The sequence below is a fragment of the Lethenteron reissneri genome, chromosome 9, assembly GCF_015708825.2.
Source record: "Lethenteron reissneri isolate LAM-NWPU_2019-01 chromosome 9, ASM1570882v1, whole genome shotgun sequence".
Taxonomy (NCBI): domain Eukaryota; kingdom Metazoa; phylum Chordata; class Hyperoartia; order Petromyzontiformes; family Petromyzontidae; genus Lethenteron; species Lethenteron reissneri.
Window position 1 is genome coordinate 167860 of NC_083787.1, and position 24556 is coordinate 192415.

A 24556-nucleotide genomic window follows, 5' to 3' on the forward strand; every position below is an offset into this window, starting at 1 on the left:
TATTCTCATTCATCGTGTGTACTATATTTTCTAAACTGAATTGTTGAACATCATATTTCTTGTGGAAGCATTTCTTTGTCGAGTAGTTATATAAAATACTTGTTATGGGGTCGGGATATGTACTGCATGGGAACTTTGGTTAAATAATAATACATTATTATTATAAAATGTTGTAAGCTACAGCATTCTAATAATGGTGTTACTGCAGGGACATCGGTGCGTGTCATGGCTCCGGCTAAGCCAGTTGTTCTTAACCTGGGGTGGACGCACCCCTTCAGGGTGCGAGACATGCCAGATTTTTTTTAAGGTAAACCATTAAGCACGGACGCGTATGTACAACTACTTTCTTTTATAAAACCTATGTTTTTTTTACATTATACATATATTTTTTGTACAATTGAGAAGCAAATGGGTACAAGGTTAAAATAAAGTTTTAAGAAGCAATGGGCTAAGCCAGGGGTGTCCAAACTTTTTGCAAAGAGGGCCACATTTGATAAAGTGAAGATGCCCGGGGGCCAATAGTTCCTTCTGACATGTTTTTAAACCACAAGTTACTTTAAAATACACACTGTTATAAAACTATTTTCATTGTCACAATTACCTTTATTTTTCAAATGACAATGTAACCAAATATAAGCCACTCAGGCAGATGTGAACAACTCTAAAAACACAATTCTGCCTTTCATTCAGTCAGGTAACATTGAACAAACTGTATAGAATACCTTAAATTTCCATGAGTTAAATATCTGTGCCTCATGAACAGTTTAAACAGGAGTTATAAGTAATGTAAAGTGGTCTGTTATCATTAAACTTTAAAACAAGTGAATTTTGCCCTTGTCTTTTACAAGATCTTTCAGACAGCAATAGTTTGTGTCACATCTACAGGTACATAACATCAATAGTTATAACCAAATCATATTCAAGAGTTTAATAAAACAAGTGCCATAAGTCCAAGTGCATTAGTGTGCTTTAGGCTTTTCACTGTTAATATTGAAAGATGTTACCGTTCAAAACACTCAATTTCAGATTGATCAAGGGACAGATAACTTGCTGACACTAATGAGAAGGGTGATACTGAGATCTAGATTTCAGTAAAGAGACCAGGTCTGGCTTCAGGGCAGTGGTTGAGATGCGTAAAATGTCACGCAAGTGGGAGTCACTCATCCTTGACCTCAATCGGTTCTTGTTTAAGTTCATGACTGAGAATGTTTGCTCACACAAATATGTGGAGCCGAATAAGCTCAGCATTTTCTTAGCGAATGACCGCATTTCTGGAAACCTGCTTTTGTCCAGCTACCATTAAAGCGGCGGCCCTCACTGTCAACTTTTTTTTTGCAGTCGCCATGGCAGAAATGATTCGAGAAGGATTCGCGGCACGGATGCAGAGCCAGATAGCATTAGAATGGTGCTGCCACCGTGTAGTGAAAGGAGGAATTACATCTTTAAAGTTATGATTTATTTATTCTGACAGAGCTAGCGAGCCATAAATAACACATTATAGGACCAAAGCTGCGGGCCGTATGAAATCTGACCATGGGCCGTGATTGGACCGTGGGCCGTGATTGGCCCGCGGGCCGGACTTTGGACATGCCTGGGCTAAGCAAAACCAGTAAGCTCATGTATTCTAGCCAAGAGATGCCTTTCAAGGCAACAGGTCTAGCGACATCGCAACATCTACTCGAGCGTTAACCTTCACCTGTATTTTACTAATGTCTCTGAATGATTCATTTTTTACACAGAAGTACGTTCGGAGAGGGAAGTGAAAATGTCTGTTCTGAATGTCATACCTACTATAATCACCCAGGAATATACAGTGGTACCTCAGAGATCGAACTTAATTCGTTCCAAAACCGTGTTCGAACACCGATTGGTTCGAACACCGACATAATTTTTCCCATAAGAATGAATGGAAATAGCATTAATTGGTTCCCCACTCAAGGATGCTCCTAACATGGGCCATTTTTCACAAAGTTTACAATATGAAAATACAGTACAGTACATAAAAGCATACACAAAACTAAAAACACAGTTATAATTAATAGAATAAATGAACATTGAACTTCACCTTACCTATTCTTAGGTTTTATTCGGTAAAGTCACGTAGGTAAAACATTAAAATTAATAAAAGTAAAATAAAATAAAAATCACGACGTTTCGGAGGCAACACAAGCTTCCGTCTTCAGGTGGAACCGTCACAGCCACGACAGCTGTATCAAGTAAATGAGAGATTGCAGGAGCTACCACTCCGTTTATATAATGGTTGGAGAGGGGGGGGGAAAGGGCCAAGTAAAGCACACTTTTTATTCATATGGTAAGGTGAGGCTTAAGACTAAGAATAGACTGCATAACAAAGGCTGAGCCTTTGTTATGGAGAGGTACGGTTTGTGACTCAACCTGTGACAAGGAGACAACCACTAAACATGGTAAACCTGTAATAGTCTGTCAAATAAGATTGGCCAACTAAGTGTAGTTAAATCTTTTTTGCATGGTTAATCACATCTTTCCAATGATTACTCAGTTTGTAACCATCATCACGCTTGAAATTATGTCTGTGTTTGTATATTTGTATGGCTTCGTGTACAAACCTTTGATGGTAGCCAGGAGGTTTGCAGAGAACCTTGGTCTCGGAAAAGACAATTTCATGAGAGCCCACCGAGTTGTAGCAATGATCGGCAACGGCCGAAGAATCAGTTCTGCCGTGTTTCAGATCTGACTTGTGCTCGCGGACACGATCAGAAACATGACGTTTCGTCATGTTTCTGATCGTGTCATGTTTCTGATCGTTGCCGATCATTGCTAGTAGTATTTCTGTTTACCAAAGTCCCAGTACCTGACACCCTAACAATAATTGAGGACTTGGTCCAACATGGATTGAATTCGGATGTACCTGCGATGGTTAGGCATTGCCTCACCAACACTTATTTTACCTGGAATGGCACCTTCTACAAACAGAATGAGGGTACCCCTATGGGCTCCCCCCTGTCACCAGTGATAGCCAACATGTTCATGGAAAAGTTTGAATCAGACGCCATCCAGACATCCACCCTGCATCCTTCCCTGTGGAAGAGGTATGTGGATGACACTTTCGTCATTTGGCCACATGGCCTCCCAGCATTGAACCACTTCTTGGACCACATCAATTCCAGACACCCATCCATCAGATTCACCATGGAAGTGGAGAAAGATGGTAAACTACCATTCTTAGATATTCTGTTTGAGAGAAGACCTGACAGATCCTTGGGACATTCTGTCTACAGGAAAGCCACCCACACAGATTCCTACTTGAAACCTGATTCCCACCACCACCCATCTCAAAAGAATTCTCTAATCAAAACGCTATATCACAGAGCTCATGGCATTTCTGACCAACACCACCTGGCCAGTGAATTAAGACATGTACATCGGGCCCTCAGGATGAACGGATACTCTGACCACACCATCCGCCAAGCTGTTTCTCCCACCATACAGAAACAGCCACATGAAACTCCGATCAAAACTATCACGTTGCCATACATAGCAGGTGTGACCAAAAAGATCTCCAAAATTCTAAACAAACATAAGATCCATGTCCGATTCAGTACAGTACATAAAATCCGTGATCTAATTCCATCTGTGAAAGATGTCATTCCTGACATACAATACACTGGAGTCTACAAACTGAGTTGCAGTTGTGGTGATTGCTACATTGGAGAAACGAAACGTCATATCTCTGATCGTATCCGCGAGCACAAGTCAGATCTGAAACACGGCAAAACTGATTCTTCCGCCGTTGATCGATCATTGCTACAACGCTGTGGGCTCTCATGAAATTGTCTTTTCCGAGACCAATGTGCTATGCAAACCTCCTGGCTACCATCAAAGGTTTGTACACGAAGCCATCCTAATATACAAACACAGACATAATTTCAACTGTGATGATGGGTACAAACTTAGTAATCATTGGAAAGATGTTATTAACCATGCAAAAAAGATTTAACTACACATGTTTCGACCATCTTTTTTGACAGGCACTATTCTTCAGTTACCGTATAGTTTCTTCTTCTTTTTTCACACAATGGTTTTCTTACTTTAAGTTTTACCACACATATTTGGCAAATCTAGAATTAATCCCAGCAACATAGCAAAGTGCTGTTTCATTTACATAACAAAGGCTCAGTCCCATTCACAGCAGCCGCACCTTTACATCAGCCGCACCTTAACAACTCTTAGAACCTCCCAGTCCAACCAGTCTACACAACAAAGACTCATTCCTGGCAGCGGTTTCAGCCGCACCACCTCTACATAACAAAAGGCGCAGTCCCATTTACACGCACCTTTACATCAGCCGCATCTTAACAACTCTTGGAACCTCCGAGCTCAACCAGTCTACACAACAAAGGTTCATTCCTAACAGCGTGCTTCAGCCGCACCGAACCTCACAATGTACGAGTCCTACAATAATATCCAGGGCCTACCTTGGCTCCTCCCACCCTCAACCAGTATATATATGTAAAGTAGGAGCCGACACCAGATTGCAGGGGTCTCGTCCTTTATTCCTTTCCTTCCATCCACACCTGTCCCCAGCCGTCCCAATCTCGTTCCCGCCAAAGGCCCCTTCTTCCCGCCCGTTCTCTCCTTATATCTCTTCGATCACCCCTCCCACTAACCCCTCTATTGGTGGGAATCCTTCCCCTGACACCCCTACATATACAAGGACTGTTTTCTTAGAATTTATCTTACTTGATACAGCTATCGTGCTGTGACGGTTCCACCTGCAGACGGAAGGTTGTGTTGCCTCCGAAACGTCGTGATTTTTATTTTACTTTGATTAATTTTAATTTTTTACCTACGTGACTTTACCGAAAAAACCTAAGAATATGAATCCTTGCAGTCACGAAAGCTTCAAATCTAGAATTAAGGGATTATAACCTTAAAATGTAATAAGTCTGTGTCACCGCGCCCTTACTAATTGCACACACATTGATGCAATGAATATCACGTCGCGGTTTGCTTTTCGCTTGCAAGTTTTAGATTTACTGCAATACACCCGTCCTTGGACGGGCAAAAGGTTCGTAGATCAAGATTTTTCATGTGGCATTGTAAATAATGAAGTAATTGTTGATGCGTATGGTATTTAATTTTGGTATTTAGTGCATATGATTTCCAATATTGTTAGACTGATGTAATGAAAGTTTATATAATATCAATTCGTTTCACGAAATGACTGGCTACATCTAAATGTTGACCAGGCTGAATGTTTTTAGCAGGGCGAGCTATTGCTTTTACGTGCAACGTTTCGGCCGTGATTGTATCCGCCAGTGGGCCCTGTTCCGCATTTACTTTAGTGTGGGTGTGAGACAATGAGTACAGTATACACACAGCCTCTCCACCCCTGCACTGCGAGCCTTGCTCTACAGTATCGCCCTCTCAAACTCACACGCGAGCACGCGTCTCCCCATCCCACCCACGCATACTTCTCGCAAGAGTAGTTGGCATGTTGAAAAATTTGCATTTATTTTACATCTTTTGAAATTTGGTTACAGTGCTAACAGGTTTTTCTTCGAGGACAGCTTTAGTTGTCTCTAGCCTGTGCTTGGTTGTGGTAGTACGGTGTCTGAGGACGAGCTATACATTACATTTGATGAGGTACATTCTACAAACAGGTTAGCCCGTTTTTATTATTATATTCACGTTTCCCTTAAGGTGTGTACTTTGAGATGTGCATTCGTGTCTACGCATAGTGCAGCTAATTGTTATCTCATTATGATTCTGTGCATCATGTTCATCTTTATGAAAACAAAGTGGCCTTGGGTTGGACACTGCTAGACGGATGATACCAGATATATGAAGCTGGTGACAATGTCAGCCAAAGGAAAGAGAACACGTCCGAGAGTGACCACCGTGGGGATGGAGTGACAAAATCAGCGCAGAATCAAGATGGTCCGTGGCATCGCAGGACCAACGTGATGGGCGCCTTTGTTCAGCAGTGAATATAAACAGGCTGCTGATGATGAAAATGTTGTAAGTGAAGTGAGTTATATTTCTTGCCGGTGTGAATACATTGTCTCTATTGTGTTATTCTAGTAACACTGTGACTGACAATGGATAAGAAACCTTTTCTTTGGCTGAGCATCCTGATGGTGGTTACAGGAGTACAAGGTAAGAACCATTTCATGGATTTATTTTTTATCCATTCCCACTCACGGCCAATTCCAGTGACGATTATATCGGAACTGGCCATGGGCCTTCCCTCGGTCGACTCAGCCTCAAATGAGTACTTGGTGCGGTGTAGTAAACATCGCCACTGGGGAGACAAAGGCCATCGAGTGTGGTGCTGGCCATCCACCCCCTCGTGGGCCGTACCGGCATTCATAAGTGTTCACTAGCAGCTTTTGCCCTAACAGTTGAACGGGGGATCGTAGTCTTTTGTGTGCATATGTGGGTAGCAGTGGCACAGTGGTTTGCGCAGTGAATTCCCAGTTACAGTTAATATCAGCGGCAAGTGATGTCAGAACTAGTCCTGGGCCCCCCTACTTCGACTCAGTCTTAAATGAGTGTACCTGGTGGGGTATGTGAACATCAGCATCGGGAAGACAAAGATTGTCAGTCATAGTACTTGCCACACCAGCTCCTTGTATGGCATTCTGGCCTAAATAGGTGTAACTCTTATCGAGATGGTTGAAGTCATTAATATTGAGTAATTACAACAGTTCATACATTATTTTGACCCTAGAATGAATCACATTTGATGTGCTGAATAAAGTGAGTGGCATCCCTTCTATATGTTTAATTATCTTCATGCAAGCCACCCACTTTCATTCCGCAAATCAAATTGATTAATTCATGGGGTCAAAATAATGTATGTTGTACTTTCGAGTGCAAATTAATGTGTGTACATTGAAAAGCCTTCTTCTTGGTTCTTTCGGTAAAGTCACGTAGAAGGGAAGTAATAAAATAATAAAAATAAAACATAATAAAATAATTCTCACGACGTTTCGGCTACAACGCAAGCAGCCGTCTTCAGGTGAAGAATGAGACACTGCCAAGCTAGGAGCTTATATATAAGCTGAGTTGGAGGTGGAAGAAGAAGAGAGCCTTAACAAAAGAATGTGCATATCAAGAGGAATTTAGCATATTCATGGGAAAATGCGTAGGAGGTGGACGGGGGGGTTTTCAAAGTCATATTATGCCCATGCATTATGCAGGATCAGCAGCACCAAAGGGAGGGGGGGTAGCATTAACAAAGGGAGGGCATGTTAATAATATGTAGAAGCAATGAAACATGTGAATGGGAGAACGGTGGCAGGAGACCCGCAGCGGAGCAAATAATGCATTCCCTGTGGAGAACACAAGATACACAGTTAATGCCAGTGAGTGGACTGCGGTCTCAAGGGCCTGAGTCACATCGCTGCAGACGTAGCAAGATCTGAAATCTCTGCAACCCTCAAAAACGCTAAGATGCCAGCTAGTAACATCAGCAAAGATGAGCGTTTTGAATTAGCTCAATTAAAAAAGAGGGATGACATTGTCATGCTCTCAGCCGACAAAGGCAATGCCACTGTCATCATGGACAAAACAGAATACAACACCAAAATCCAAGAACTACTCAACGATGGCATCTATACAAAAATAAAGAGACCCCACCAACAGCCTCGTCTCCAAAACCAACAAAATCATTTCTGCTTCAACCGCATTAATTGATCAGACCAAACAGTTCTCGTTGAAACATTCTGCAGCCAGGCCACCAAGATTGTACGGCTTGCCAAAGATACATAAAGAAGATACACCTCTTCGTCCCATTGTCTCTACTATCAACTCCCCCACTTACAAACTGGCTCGTTTTTTGTCTGAAATCCTACGGCCTTTCACTGGAAAAACCACCTCTGCGGTACTAAACTCTACTGACCTGGTATCGACAATCAAGGGGATTTCCCTGTCCCCAGACGACCTGCTTGTCAGTTTTGATGTGGTTTTCTTGTTCACCAAGGTTCCTGTGCCTGACACCATCGCAATCATTGAAGACTTGGTTCATCAAGGACTGAATACTGGGGTACCCCCCCTGGTGAGACACTGCTTAACCAATACATACTTCACCTGGAATGGAACCTTCTACAAGCAAACTGAGGGCACCCCAATGGGCTCCCCCCTATCTCCGGTTGTAGCCAACATTTTCATGGAGAAATTTGAGACTGACGCCATCCAGACTGCCACTCTACACCCGAACTTATGGAAGAGGTACATAGATGACACTTTTGTCATCTGGCCACATGGCCGGCCTGCTCTAGACCAATTTCTCGACCACATCAATTCCATACACCCAGCCTTCAGATTCACCATGGAAGTCGAAAAAGATGGCAAGCTACCCTTTTTGGATGTCCTAATTAAAAGGAGACCTGATGGTTCAATGAGCCATTCTGTCTACAGGAAAGCCACCCATACGGATGCCTACCTAAAACCGGATTCCCACCACCATCCATCCCAGAAGAACTCCCTCATCAAGACTCTATACCATAGAGCCCAATGCATCTCCGACCAGGAACACATTGCCAGTGAACTCAAACACGTGCGCCAAGCTCTTAAGGCTAATGGTTACTCTGACTACACAATCCGCAAGGTCATCACTCCAACCGTCAAGAAGGATCCTGCTGAGGAGCCTTTCAAAACTATCACCTTACCCTACATTGCTGGGGTTACAAAAAAGATCTCCTAAATCCTGATTAAACACAAGATTCAGGTACGATTCAACACAGTACATAAAATCCGTGATCTGGTCCCGTCTGTAAAAGACGTGGTTCCAGAGATACAGTACCCTGGCGTCTACAAACTAAGTTGCCTCTGTGGTAGCAGTTACATTGGAGAAACCAAACGACATGTCTCGGATCGCATCCGTGAACATAAAGCAGACCTGAAACACGGTAGGACAAACACCTCAGCCGTGGCAGATCACTGTTACAATTCAGTGGGCTCACATGACATTGACTTCTCCAAGACAGAGGTTCTCTGCAAGCCATCTGGCTACCATGAGAGATTCGTTCATGAGGCGATCCACATATACAAACACAGAGACAATTTCAACCGAGAAGATGGATTCTGGCTCAGCAATCATTGGAAGGACGTAATAAACCACTTCGGATCTTAACTGATTGTTGTTCACGTTTATGGTGACTTTCAGACCGCAGTCCACTCACTGGCATTAACTGTGTATCTTGTGTTCTCCACAGGGAATGCATTATTTGCTCCGCTGCGGGTCTCCTGCCACCGTTCTCCATTTCACATGTTTCATTGCTTCTACATATTATTAACATGCCCTCCCTTTGTTAATGCTACCCCCCCTCCCTTTGGTGCTGCTGATCCTGCATAATGCATGGGCATAATATGACTTTGAAAACCCCCCCGCCCACCTCCTACACATTTTCCCATGAATATGCTAAATTCCTATTGATATGCACATTCTTTTGTTAAGGCTCTCTTTTTCTTCCACCTCCAACTCAGCTTATATATAAGCTCCTAGCTTGGCAGTGTCTCATTCTTCACCTGAAGACGGCTGCTTGCGTTGTAGCCGAAACGTCGTGAGAATTATTTGATTTTATTATGTTTTATTTTTATTATTTTATTACTTCCCTTCTATGTGACTTTACCGAAAGAACCAAGAAGATGAATCCCTGCAGTCACGAAAGCTTTAAATTGAAATTGAAAAGCCTGTTTACCTAATTTTGTATGACCTTGTAGAGATGACAATGATGGCTTTGCCTATGGTCAATCCTTGTCCATATGTAGGGGATGTCCGAGCCATCCTCACACACTCGCACCACACAGCCACGCAATCTCCGCACTCAACATAGCACACACCAATCATTTGCACGGGAATACACGAGACGAGGATGAAAGGTTAAAGGGCACTGACGTCACACGCACACGGCGCAAGAGACAGAGATGAGGATTCGAAAGGGGGGCGGATATAGATGGGATTAGCAAGTGGGGCAGAGATAGAGGGTTGAAAAGGGGCAGTGAAATGGGTGTTCGAGATTGGTTTTGAGGAACAAGTGTAGCTGTGCTTTGAAGAATAAATAAGTGCTTAACCAGTCTCCGACTCCTCTTCATCTGGTGGCAGCAGTGGGATGCCTCGCCTCAGCTGACGCAAGATCCCAAGGGGGGACACTCAGCCAGAAGACGCTCTTTGTGCCCGGGATGAGAATTGCTCGGGATTCATCCCCTGGCTTATTGGCGGGATCCGAGGCAGCTGCTCGCCCAGTATGGGCACCTTCCTCCACCAACCCAGCGGTGCAGACCCAGTGCAGCTGCCGCAAATCATCCTCCAGAGATCGGAGGATGGATCAGCTGCTGGAGGCAGTAACCACGCTGCTTTGCCGGCTGTTCCCCCGACTCGTTTGAGTCCTGAGGTCGAACGAGTGGGGGGAACTTCAGTCGCGTCACCTCCCCAGCGAGGGGACGGGAACCAACTGTCAGCCTTCCAGACCCGTCACTCTGCAGGAGCTATCAGGGGAAGGTGCAGCACCAGCAACACAGCCGACTATGCGTCCCGTGCGGGATTCCGGGAGAAAACCCTGACCTGTCCTCCCAATATCCGCCGACAGCAGCAGCAACCGAGGGACGTGAACAACCGGAGCGGAGAGCACAGGGCGGAAGCGAGATTCAGCCCGAAACTCGGCCCGAAACTCAGCCGAGGTAGCCCGCGGAGGGAGGACCAGGATGGAGCCGCCTGCTGGGCATGATACAGAGGTTCACGTCCAGGTCAGGAGACTGGCGCGCTTTTGTCCGCCGGTTCGAGACGGCTGCCTGGGCACTGAAGTGGACGGAGGAACAAGCCCTGACAATACTGCCCACTGTGTTGGACGACCTCGCACTGGCGGTGTTCGACCGGATTCCGCCTGCAAAAAGAGGATCCCTGCTGGGGGTCTACAAGGAGGTGGCAGAGGTGTTCGACCCTCAATCCGGGGGGTGCCAAAAGTTTAAAAACCGCCAGCAGGAAGCGTCCGAATCATTCTTGGTTTTCCAGACAGAATTGTTGACGCTGGCAGAAGCCGCATTCCAGCGGCTCAATGAGCCGTGCCTGGACTCGTTAGTGGTGGAGCGGCTCCTTGCCATGGCAGAGAAGGTGGGAGTGATGGTGGTGGAGGAGAAAGCCCGCACCTCGCTCTGTGCCCATAAATAAATGGTGGGACCCGCGCGAAGTGTGGCACACGTCGCTGGGAATCACGGCGACGTCGAGGGGCTGCCACGGCCCCCAACCAGACACGCGCTGCCGGCAGAGGAGGATGAGGTAGAGATGGTGGTGGCCCTGTGGCGGTATCCGAGGATCCCACGAGAAGCGGAGCGCTGGTCGTGTTTATTTTTCTTCGGGTCCTCCAATTGTTACCTCCACATTTACAAAGATGCATGTAAAGTATTTGGCAGCTATACATTTCCACATGATAAGCCACTTCATTGCGCTATCATTTATGGCCAGGTCGCTTCTAGAAAATATATATATAGCTCAAAGGGCCGGATCTGGTGAAATAAAAAATACTTGATAGTTTTATTTTTAAAAAAATGTTTTAAATAATTTTTTAATAACTGTCCTTCCCTCCAGCCAGCCAGAAAACTTTTAAAAATAATAAAGTTAAAGTACCCATTGTTGAACAGTGGTCCTCTTGCACTCCCAACAGCCCCACCTGCCCACCTCTGGGTTTCCCCCTCTCGTGTGTGACAACCCCCATGGCCCCCCCACACACCCCTTTACCATGTACCCCCCACCTACAGTTCCCCTAGGTGCCCGTCCCCCACTCCGAGCCCTCACCCACATGCTGGCTACCTGCGGACCCCATTCCCCTCCACATGTTGGGCGGTGCATGGTCAGCAGGCGAGCATATTTTTTTTTAAAATAGAGTATGATTCTTGACTTAAAGCTTTCGTGACTGCAATAATTAATATTCTTGGGGTCTTTTCTTTGAACCATCTCTGTGACTTTACCGAAAGACCCAAAAAATATAGAGTATGATTGTTGTGCAATTGTAGTGGGTATTGTGTGCATTACACGCGGTTACCACTACTTACCTGGTGTAGCGACGACGGTGCTGCACTCGCTCCAGGGGCAACAACACCACCAAACAATGAAGAGACCGCCCCAACGGCCCGACATGCAGCCTGCACAGGCGCCCGTGCGGCCGCCACCTTCGGGGAGAGCGCTTCGTGTGGTGCACTCCCGCCTCGCCGACCTCCTGCACGCCGCTGCTTCGATCATCGAAGAAATCCATTGAGGGGAGCCGACGGTGGAAGAGGGGGGAGCGGACCTGCAAGCGGCGGCCATTCCCGCCATCGGCTCTTCAACTCCCGCCAAAAATTTTGAATCTCCCGCCCAAGACGATGGCACTTCCGCCGGAGGACAAGTGCGTCACGAAAATGACGTCACTTCCGCCCATGGGCGCGCTTTCGCCGGAAGCCACGTGCATCGCGGGAACGTCACTTTTGCTCTCGGCCCACAGAAATTGGACATCACCACGTCATCAGCAACGCGAGCAGCGCTGGACACCGCCATTGTGGGCAGTGCCGATGCCGCGGATCCCGTGAAATCCAGCGTGACTAGACTGAACGAGGGACGTGTGTCTCCTTTCCAGCAGCGCTTGCCTGTCCTCAAGACATTCTGCGCTGCAGGTGGGGATTGGGCGGTGTTTGAACGAACATTCCTCTCCAACTGCGACATGGCGGAGTGGACGGAGGAAGAGGGACTCCGCGCTCTTTCAGCCGTCCTTGATGCCTTCATCACGCAACTGACCCTGAGACAACGAGCTGCATGCGTACATGGCCAACTCCCACTTCTGTGGAAGAAGTTAGAAGCTTCATTGGCTTCACTTCATACTATCGACGATTTGTTGCGGGATTTGCGTCAATAGCTAAACGCCTTCATGCCCTGATGGCAAAGGGGCAAAAGTTCCATTGGGGACAGGAGGAGGAGGCCACGTTTAAAGCACTGCGGGATGCCCTTGTGAATGCCCCTCCCCTGTGCTACCCTGACTTCGCACATCCGTTTATTCATGACATGGATGCCAGTAATACTGGCATCGGCGGTGTGCTGTCTCAGGTGATCGACAGGGTCGAAAGGGTTGTCGCTTATGGCAGCAGGGTTTTATCCCCAGCAGAGCAACGCTACTGTGTAACTCGCCATGAGCTGCTGGCCATTGTATTCTTTATCCAGCAATACCGGCCGTATTTATACGGTAGGCATTTTACCGTACGTTTCGACCATTCAGCGTTACAATATGCCTTGAGGATTTATCAACCTCTTTGGTTTATTCGGTAAAGTCATGTAGGTATAAAATAAATTAAATCACAACGTTTCGGGCGCAACACAAGCGTCCGTCATCAGGTGGGACAACCACAGCAAGAAAACGTCGTGATTTAATATATTTTATTTTATACCTACGTGACTTTACCGAAAGAACCAAAGAGTATGGATCCCTGCAGTCACGAAAACTTCAAATCTAGATTGATTGACCAACCATCCAGCCAATTGTGCCGCTGGCTCGAGGTCCTGCAGGACGACTCGTTTACAGTAACCTATCAGAAAGGAACTAAACACTCGAATGCCGACGCCTTGTCGCGGCTTCCCACTGGCGACAGGTGTGCATGTTTTTCAGGTTCTGGCCGATGCAAGCTGCCCATTGTTCCTACGAACCCCACGCCACTCGCTGCTGCAGCTGAGGTGGCAGTGCCTGGGGGTGGCTCCTCTGAGGAGCCGAACGGGCCATCCGCTAGAGATGCGTTGCTCGATTTATGCCTCGCGGCCTGGGGGTGCCTCCAAATGGAGGATGCCTCCCTCCTTAAGTTACGCCGCTGCACTGAGTGACTCCGGGATGTAAAGGGTAGCGAAGAGTTCGCGCCCGTCATTCTGCACGATGGGCTGTTGATGGCCTGGGATGGTAGCTCTCGCCGGTATAAGATTGTTGTGCGCGGAAAGGCCGTTTGGGCTGCTTATGAGCGCCTCTTGCACCTGGGAGTCCACAAAACGCTCACCATGCTGCAGCTCGATTTCTATTTGCCAGGTATGGCGTAGGATGTTGCTGACTTGCTCATGAGCTGCACCCAGTGTGCCAGGCAGAAGCCACCGGTGAGGCCATCGTGCCCACCCTTACAGTCCATTCATGTGTCCCGCATCAACGAATTTGTGGCGCTGGACATTCTTGGGCCCTTTTCAGCCACCTTCCGAGGTAAAAGTACCTACTGGTTGGGGTGGAATATTTCACGGCCTGGCCACTCCCCAACCAGTCGGCAGCAGCCATTGCCGAGGCCTTTCTCCAGGGCTATGTCCTGGACAAGGGTGCTCCGGAACGGCTGCTGACCAACCAGGGAAATAATTTCCCATCCACTCTATTGAAGGATGTGTGTCGCCTCCTGGGTACGCAAAAGGTGCGCACTTCCCCGTACTACCCACAAACTGACCGGATGGTTGAGCGTCTCCATCGAACGCTCACCTCAATGCTGTGCCACCAGGTTGATGAGCCACAACTGGATTGGGATCTTCACATCCCCAGGGTCCTGGCAGCTTACAGGATGGCGCCCCATGCGGCGACTGGGTACTCGCTATTCTACCTCATGTATGGCCGCGATGTCAACCCCCCGGCAGACGTGCAGCTACGCGTCACACTACTAGCCTCCAAATCCAAGTTGTTGGACCACATCCGGTTCAATACTAAAAAACTGACCGAGGCACGGGAGGCCGCCAGGGAAAATTCCGAGGCAAGACAATTGACTAACGAGAAGCTGCATGGCCACCGTGTATCCGAGCACATGTGGGCGGAAGGAGACCGGGCTGGGCTACACTCCCCCAGGTTCCCTTGGCAACATCCCCGAAATTGCTTAAACCCTGGAGGGGGCCGGTCGAGGTTGTCCGAGTCGTCCGCCCCCAGTGTGTAAAGGTTCAATGGGGTAAAAGGTCTTGGCATGTACATCCGCCGTGCCTGAAACCCTACGTCGCTCCGCTCACTTTCACCTCATCTTCACATCGCAGGGGCCATATGTGTGATGTGTTGGACGTGCTGGGGTGTACACCTGTGGAACCTAACCCTGAGACGAGCCGTCTTGTCCCACCCTCAGATGCCGCGGGATTGAGGCCTTCATGGCCACCAGTGTCGGCTGCCCCCGACACCGAGCGCCCACCTACCCTGCCTGATGGGGCCCTGACAGGGCTGGCCTCTCCTGACCCACCCCTGCAGGCTGTTCCCCACTTGGAACCAATTGCCGCCGAGCCGCCACAGAGACCTTGCGGCTCGTACGATGGTCCTGCTACGCGGACCCGATCCAAGACCCTCGGTTTTCGTGATTCTCCACATGCCCACGCCACACACACTTCCCCTTCCGTCGGATTGACATTGTCACCTTGATTTTGCTGACGGTCGGTCGCGTTGTCGCGGTCAATCATTGTGCGCGTACCATGGGGTGTGAGGGGGTCGAGCATGCACCATCGTACTCCCATGTATATTTGTAAATAATGTACACATGTACAGGTGGGCTGGGGTATTTATATGGGTTTTTATTGTTGTTATTGTTGCATTGAGGCACACGTACTTATTGTTGTGTTCGATGTTCTTAAAAAATAATAATAAGAGGGGAAGCTGGCAGCCGAGACGGCTGAGTGCTAAGAGGGGGGGGGGGGGGTAATGTAGTGGGTATTGTGGGCATTAAATGCGATTACCACTACTTGCCTGGTGTAGCTTCAGCCAAGGGTCAACAGAGGGCAACGGCGAGTACGGCCTGTATCAAGTAATGCCGTTAGGCCAGGGAACCCAGAGGGCGGTTGGGAACCGGAGGTATACACCCCAGGCCCCCAGTGGGGGTTGGGAGATTACGCAATAATCCAGGTCTCTCTAAAAGGTTCCAGAGAGTAGGCGTGGCCAGGGGCGGAGTGACCCTGGGACCTGAACGGTTTGCCAGTCGTCGTCAAGCTGAAGACCCGAAAAGCCAGCTTAGAATAGGACCCTGGGAACCCCCGAACCCGCCGTCCATCTAAGGGCCGGGACTGAGTGGGCCAATGGTCGGACCCTGGGAACCCCCAGGACCCGACGTCCTTCTAAGGGCCGGGACCGAGTGGGCCGGTGGCCAGAACCCGAGGACCTTGGCTGGGTCGGGTCAGCTAGCCTCCCCTAGGCCCCCCTAGCCAGAGGGCTGATATATAGAGGAAGTGGTCCCAGTGAGTAGGACACGCTAGCCCGAAGGCTACACCTCCCTAGGGTATCGGGTGGAGGGGCCGATACCCCTTTGTGCTAGGGATCTCGTGTTATAGTTGTTACTGTTAAATAAATGTGTTGCCTCCAGAAGAAGACTATCTCCATAATTACCACTACACAAGTATGATTGTTGTGCAAATGATACACTTGCATCTTGGTGACTTACTTGCTGCATTACATGCCCTTCTGTGATGTTTTTCTTCGTATATGCCCTCCAAAGGAAACTGCACAGACAGTGAATTCCAGTGTGCGAATGGACAGCAGTGCATGCCTGCTTGGTTTTACTGCAATGGAGAGGCTGACTGCATTGATCGCAGCGACGAACCTCTGAACTGTCAGTGCCACCCAGACCAGAAACGTTGTAATAATGGGAGCTGCATGGCAGTAAAGTTCTTCTGTGATGGAGTCAATGACTGTGGCGATTATTCGGATGAGACTAGCTGCAGTGAGTGCATGATGTTATTTTTATAAACTTTTTCATGAATGTTTTCACTAACTGGAACAACATTTGAACAATATACCTCGAGTACACAATGTACATTTAAAATTGCGACATGAAAATCGGGGTTTGGGTTGTCACCTTAGTGTACATGACACCATGGGACTCTTTAAGGTTTGCACTTTCGATGGCATGAGGCAAGAGTTTACAGTAACCTGGGGTCCAATTGCATTTCAGATGTGTGTTATTGGAATGTGCATCTTGTGATGTATTCAGATTCCAAAGAACACAGGATGAGATGTTATTATCCTTTGTGCAAGCACTTCCAAGAGTTCATGAACAGTGAGCCTGGTGAAATTTTGGGAGCGCATCGTCAGTAGTGAACCTTTGGGTCCTAGGGTGTTTCGGCCTTTCATACTATACACCCTCCCCAAAGGCGGCCAGCGACAGGGTGATCAATCTTACGCTTGCGTCCCATTCCCAATTAGTCATAGGAGTTGCCTTGTTGTTGATAGCCAACATCCCATGGGACTATGCATGGCAGGGGCGTCCTCCTCCCTGAGTCAAGCATTGTTGACTGCATACCTCCTGGCCCTCTCACTTTGGGGCCCAGCTGGGGTCTTTCCTCTTCATCCAGAGCCACTGACTGCTGCCTTCTGCCGCCTCCGATACAGCTCTGATTGCCGAACGCTGGCTCTGGCCCTTAATTCCCAGGTCTCTAAGCAGTCTGGTTGTAGATGTTGCCACAAAACCTCTGCAGCCCACCTCCACTGGTCGGACTTCTGTGTTCCAGCCATGATGCCGTGCTTCGGCAGCTAGATCGGCATAGCGCAGATGTTTTCGCTCATAAGCCTCATCTACTGAGTCCTCCCAGGGTACTGTGAGCTCAATAATGAAGACCTTCTTGAGCGAACGGGACCAGAGCACCATGTCAGGTCTTAGGGTGGTGGTTGCGATCTCCGTAGGAAACACAAGTTGCCGGCCAATGTCAACTAGCATTTTCCAGTCGCGAGCCAAGCGCAGCTGGCCTCGCTCTATTGGTGTAGAGCCGCTCTTTGGTGGTTTAGCCCCTTCGCGGACAAAGGTCGTCCGTAAGGGGTGTGATGCTGCTGGGGGTGGTAGGGAGTTGGTGGCAGTTCGCTTGTCCTCCAGGGCGGATGCAAGGTTTTTAAGGACTTGGTTGTGACGCCAAGTGTAGCGTCCTTGGGTGAGGCTTGTTTTACACCCTGTGAGAATGTGCCTGAGGTTGGCTGGCATGGAACAGAGGGCACAGTCCGGATCTTCACCATACCATTGGTGAAGATTAACTGGTGTTGGAAGGACGTCATATGTTGCTCTGATGGAAAAGCTCAACCGCCTCGCTTCCATGGCCCACAGATCCTTCCAGCTGATCTTCCTCTTCTCCACACTGTCCCATCGAGTCCACTGTCCCTGTTTGGCAAGAGAGACTGCCTTGGCCCACCTTGCAGCCTCCTCCTGATGGCGTACTTCCTGCACTACCATCTTCCGCCGCTCTGGTGCAGTGGCCTTACTCCAAGCAGCACGGCTAGTTAGTCCAAAGCCTCCTCTCCCTTGCTGAACATGACCCCCAATGTCAGCATGTCTGAGGGCTGCTGTTGCCTCCTGGACTGCTTTTCCTGGCCTCCATTTGCGCCCAGTTGCCAAGGTCGGCGCGTTGTTGCTCACCACTGGGTCTCGAGATTCATTCAGTGTCATCTGGAGCCTGGTTTTTGCACACTTGAATTCCTCGTTAGACTGGTGAGGGGCAGCTTGAGGACACCATCTCCATAGAGGCCTATGGTGGTAAGGCATCGTGGAACTCCGAGCCACTTCTTTAAGTAGCTCGTGACTCCTCTTTCCATCTTCTCCACTGTTGAGATTGGAACCTCATACACTGCTAGGGGCCACAACACCCGGGGTAGGAGACCAAACTGCAGACACCAGGCCTTTAACTTTCCAGGTAGCTGGGTGTTGTCGATGGACTGGAGGCTACTACTGATGTCTTTGCGCAGCTGTTGCACCTGGTCTTTGTGACATTTTTTAGGATTAATAGTGCACTGTAAGGTCAAAGTTATGGCTGCATATGGTTCTCGGGTGTCTGGGTTCCAGTGTAGGCTCTACTGCATCTTATTTTGGTCATTTCTTCGTGAAACACTTATATGCTTTATTGGCTGCACATATGGGTACCGTGTAACAGAAGCAACTCACATTTCACATTCCCTAATTTTTCAAGGCAATTTATATCCATAACTGCTCTTAATTGTCTTCTTCAGACTGCACAGATGGGTATTTTTATTGCAGCAATGGACCATGCATTCCACAATCCTTCGTCTGTGATGGGGACTCAGACTGTGAAGATCAGACCGATGAGCAGAACTGCCAGTGTAGCCCTGGCCAACAGAGCTGTCAGAACGGGAACTGTGTGGAAAATGAGTTCGTCTGTGATGGAGTTGATGACTGTGGGGATTACTCTGATGAGAGCATTTGCAGTGAGTGTTTGTTCCAAATTAGTTTACAGAATTAAATCATTGAAAAACTCAGCAGTAAAAAACGATGTCTCAGTGACTATGACGATTACTCTGGTCCGCAAACTGCAGTGATTATTTTACGTTTTGTCTTTAAAAAAATATATATAATTGTATTATTGATGTATGTCATGAAACAAAGTGGCCATTAAAAACCCTCGCACAGTAGTGCATCGCCCAGTGTTAGGGTATAGACCATGAAAGTAGATATAACATAGTTATGTCTGAGATTGCTTCAAATTACCTCTTATCCACACAGAGTGCTGTACTTTCTCACAGTCATTATTTGTTAATTCTCAGAGATGGTATTCAGCCATATTCAATAAAGATGTAATTTAGCATGGTTTTGTTGAAGCCTGATTTGTACCCAGGATCTCAGTGATGCTTCCTTAGAGCTTTGATTCCTGAGGCACCCAGACACCTCTGTGTTTATATAACTGGTAATTATCATTAGCCTATCGATAACAAAACTTCTATCACTTAAAAATTAATTATTCAAAATGTTTCCTGCAGGCTGCACAGATGGATACTTTCATTGCAACAATGGACCATGCATTCCAGTTTCCTTCCTCTGTGATGGGGATTCAGACTGTGAGGATCAGAGTGATGAGAAGAACTGCCAGTGTGGGCCTGACCAACAGCGCTGTCAGAATGGGAACTGGGTGCAAAATGAGTTCCTGTGTGATGGAGGTGATGACTGTGGGGACTACTCCGATGAGACCAACTGCAGTGAGTCTTTTGTTCTTAATATTGTTTATAAATAACATGCATTTTTTTTACATGCAGCCTAATAAAGATGACACATTGACATTTAACTTGGGGTTGAACAAGGCGGGGTTAAATTGATTAGTGCACAGCACTGCACTATGTATCTGTAATGACGACTTGACACACTTCTCTTGAGATGGCACTTTATTGAAGACACGTTCACTTGACATCTGGCGGAGATCCCACTGCAACAGCCCCGAGTCTCCCGTGCATCTGCCTTATATATCAACACGAGGCCACGCCCCCCTTCTCGATCGTTATCGCTGACTCTGGACCAGTGGCGGCTCCTGCAAAATATCTCAGGGGGGACAAATGTTTGGATGATTGATAAGGATAAGGTCCACCCATGCAATGGATAAATTAACAGCTTAAGCATGTAAAGGCAACTTCACTACTTTAATATTAATGAAAAATAAAGTGACTCTTATAATACATCTCCTTGTTTGTTTCTATACTCACTATTATTACACTGCTTACATCACATTACTCGCTTAATACACTGCTTACTTATACTGAAATTTTGCTCTTCTCTCTTTCAAAGTAGCAAAGTGATCAATTACTCTCTCATTGAAAGCAGACATGTTCCTGACTAGTTTCCTCTCCATGGAAAGCATAGCCAGTGCATTCAGACGTTCCTGTCCCATTACATTTCTCAGGAATGTCTTGATTCTCTTTAAGGTTGAGAAACACCTCTCGGCTTCAGCAGTTGTCATGGGAGTGGTTATGAGGATGTTCAACAGAGCAACAGTCTCTGAAAAAGTATCCTGGAGGTTGTACTTCAGCAAAACCTGGTACAGCGCCAGTGCACCACAGCAGCCCTTGAATTCTGGACTCTCATAAATGAGAGACAGTTCAGTCTTCAGCTTCGCCTTATTTAACATAGGGTATGCCCTGACAGTGATGTTCAGAGCCTCAACAGGGAATGTATGGCCATGCTGTTGAAACATCTCTCCTTGTAGCAGCGTGGCACAAGGTGGTCGGTAAAGGAGAACCTTTCTTTGGTGTGGACCAAGATTGTGTCGCAGACCTGACAAAATAAATACATTTATTTTAGTTATAAAATAAATTATTAATTATAATATAAATATGGAGATACAAGGTTTCCATCCCGACAGCAACAATGTATCAGGCAGAATCCATATTTTATATCTCCATATTTTTTCTAAAATTAATGCTATTGGTCACCCTCTACATCTGTCAATGTGTTTTACAAATATTTAACCAATGAAAAGCATTAAAGAGCTTGGAAATTATTTTGGGGAAAAAACAGGTTTTCTTTCGTTTCCTGAAAAGTAACAGTTTTGGACATACAAGGCTTCCGTCCGACAGCGATGTTTGTTCCCACCAATCGCTGCACAAGTTAAGGATACGTATGATGACGTAAGCACGTTAGTGCGAGCCCTCCCGGAACCCATAGAGAATACATTGCAGTGCCTGCAGTTCGAAAAAAAACATATTTGAATATAAGTCTATGGGAACACTCTGGGCGATTCTCAGCCAGAGTGAAATCGCCCAAAAAGAGGCGGTACTCCACAGAACGTGACATGACGCTGATTGGACTATATCCAGAGGCACAGTGACGGCTAGCGTAACTCTGTGGTTGAATGAGATTGTGAATGTGATTGAAAAAGTCCCTTTCACACTTTGGTGGTGCGTCGCCCAATCGCCCTAATGAAGAAACCGCCCCTGCTCTGGACGCTCTCTCTACCGGCAGACTCTACTGTCCTCTTCCGTCACCTTACCACGCTCCCTTCTCGAACATTCCCGTAGCCACCAGACCCTTCACACTCACAACTGATACCCATGTCACTAGTGCATTTGGCCTTTAAGCTGACCTCCCTGTCATTACCTCGTGTGGTCACTAGTACCCTCACACCGCATGCAGGCTCTATTATCATTATACATCCAGTAACCTGAGTTCAATTTCCAGCCATGGCTATAATCAGCGACGACCAAAATCTGATTTGGTTTATAGCTCCCCCATTTACCAATCTGCACTGAACAATGTTTGCCTTTTTGGTTAGAGCCCCTGACTGACATGGTGTGATACAACACTTATACAGCAGTGCATTGATACAAAGAAAAAAACTGTACATTTGTATTCATTTAATTGCATTATTTTTCTCCTCCAGGCTGCACAGATGGTTACTTTCATTGTAGCAATGGCCCATGCATTCCACTTTCCTTCCTCTGTGATGGGAATTCAGACTGTGAGGAGCACAGTGATGAGAAGAACTGCCAGTGCGGCCTTGACCAACAGCGCTGTCAGAATGGGAATTGTGTGCAAAATGAGTTCCTGTGTGATGGAGCGGATGATTGCGGGGACTACTCTGATGAGATAAACTGCAGTGAGTGTTTGTTCCAAAATAGTTCACGTAATTACATTTAAAAAGCGTATCATGAAAAACAATATCTCAGTGACTGTATGGATTAATCTTGATTTGAAGTTTTCGTGAGTGCAGGAATCCATACTCTTTGGTTCTGTCGGTAAAGTTACGTAGGTAGAAATAAAACAAAATAAAATCACGACGTTTCGGACGCAAAACAAGCGCCCGTCTTCAGGGGAAAATCGCGACAGCCGCGTTGTCTGCTGCGAGCAGCACAATGTCTGCTGCCTTGTGGAGAGAAGCTGTTACCAGCAAGAGTTTATATACGTTTTTAAGAACAAAGGTAGCCGAAGTAGTGTTAATTTGGGTATTATGGTGTAAAGCTAATAAATAGCGTGGTATGTAAAAGGAAATGAACTTAGATTAAGCATGTTGGAATATAGTGCAAAGTTAATGAGCTCCCGTCGCGCATAAGAGCTCAGATTAGCATGTAGGATTAACATATGTATTTTGATGAGCGAAGCATGTAAAAGTTAATGAAAAAATTAGCAAGTTAATGTCAGTCTATGTGTAACCAATGTTAAAGTTAATGAGAATATCATGTTAAAGTCAATGAGAGATTAGCAAGTCGATGTCAGTCTATGTGTAATAAATAGCGTGTATGGATTACTTTGATCTGCAAATTGCAGGGAGTCTTTGCATTTTATTTTTTGTCTTTTATATAAAAAAATTGTATTCCAATTGTCTTATTGATGTATGTCATGAAACAAAGTGGCCATTCAAAACCCTCGCACAGCAGGGCATTGCCCAGTGGTAGAATATGGACAACAGAAGTAGATATAACAGAATTACTTTCTGAGATCACTTTGAGAACTTTGACTCCTGAGGCACCCAGACACATCTGTGTTTATATAACTGTTAATTAACATTTACCCTATCCATTAACAAAAACGTCTGTAACTTAAATATCAATTATTGAAAATATATTTCCTCCAGGCTGCACAGATGGGTACTTTCATTGCAGCAATGGACCATGCATTCCACGCTCATTCGTCTGTGATGAGGATTCGGACTGTGTGGATCAGAGCGATGAGAAGAACTGCCAGTGTGGGCCTGACCAACACCGCTGTCAGAATGGGAACTGTGTGCAACATGAGTTCTTGTGTGATGGAGCCGACGATTGTGGGGACTACTCTGATGAAACAAACTGCAGTGAGTGCTTTGTTTTTACTATTCATAAATAACATGCAGTCTACAAAGATTAACTATTAACATTAATTTTGGGGTTCAGTTTGCGGGATACATTGATTAGCGCACGGCACTGCATCCAGTAACCTGCGTTACATTTTTAGCCATGGCTGACATCAGTGACGAGTGAAATTGTATTTGATTAATAGCCCCCCATTTACCAATCCGCACTGACCAATGTTGCTTTATATGGTCACACCCTCTCACTGACATGGTATAATGTGACCTTTATCCAGCAGCGGATTGACAAAAAACTGTAAACCATAATAAATTTGCATGTTTTTTCTCTTTCAGGCTGCACAGATGGGTATTTTCATTGCAGCAATGGACCATGCATTCCACAATCATTCGTCTGTGATGGGGATTTGGACAGTGTGGATCAGAGCGATGAGAAGAACTGCCAGTGCGGCCTTGACCAACAGCGCTGTCAGAATGGGAATTGTGTGCAAAATGAGTTCCTGTGTGATGGAGCGGATGATTGCGGGGACTACTCTGATGAGACAAACTGCAGTGAGTGTTTGTTCCAAATTTCTTTACGTGATTAAAGGATTGAAAAACCGCATCATGAAAAGCAATGTCTCAGTGACTGTATGGATTACTCTGTTCCGCAAATTGCAGTGATTCTCTGTGTTTTATTTTTTATCTTTCATAAAAAAAATATTGTATTCTAATTGTGTTATTGATGTATGTCATGAAACAAAGTGGCCATTCAAAACCCTCGCACAGCACGGCATCACGCAGTGTTAGGATATGGACCACAGACGTAGATATAACAGAATTACGTCTGAGATCGCTTCAAGTGATCTCTTATGCACACGATGTGCAGTACTTTCCCACAAAGCCAATATATTTTGATTTAAAGCTTTCGTGACTGCAGGGATTCATCTTCTTGGTTCTTTCGGTAAAGTCACGTAAAAGGGAAGTAATAAAATTATAAAAATAAAACATAATAAAATAATTCTCACGACGTTTCGGCCACAACGCAAGCAGCCGTCCTCAGGTGAAGAAGCTTGGTGGTGTTTCATTCTTCACCTGAGGACGGCTGCTTGC

General features: G+C 46.5%; 1 protein-coding gene across 3 annotated transcripts in view; it reads left to right on the forward strand.

Annotated features, from left to right (window-relative positions):
* The first annotated feature begins 5454 nt into the window (after positions 1-5454).
* The window catches only part of LOC133340379 (low-density lipoprotein receptor-related protein 2-like), a 38070-nt gene continuing 18968 nt past the window's right edge, over positions 5455-24556 (forward strand). The window contains exons 1-8 of one of the 3 annotated variants that reach the window (XR_009754894.1): positions 5455-5642; positions 6064-6138; positions 16420-16644; positions 18912-19127; positions 19677-19892; positions 22064-22279; positions 23255-23470; positions 23801-24016. Coding sequence is in view for 2 of the 3 variants with exons in the window: in XM_061548520.1 (XP_061404504.1) it covers positions 6081-6138; positions 16420-16644; positions 18912-19127; positions 19677-19892; positions 22064-22279; positions 23255-23470; positions 23801-24016 (1363 nt within the window). In the remaining variant the exon portion in view is untranslated. The remainder of the gene's footprint in view (positions 5643-6063; positions 6139-16419; positions 16645-18911; positions 19128-19676; positions 19893-22063; positions 22280-23254; positions 23471-23800; positions 24017-24556) is intronic. The other 2 variants (XM_061548520.1, XM_061548521.1) reach the window with 2 other exon arrangements.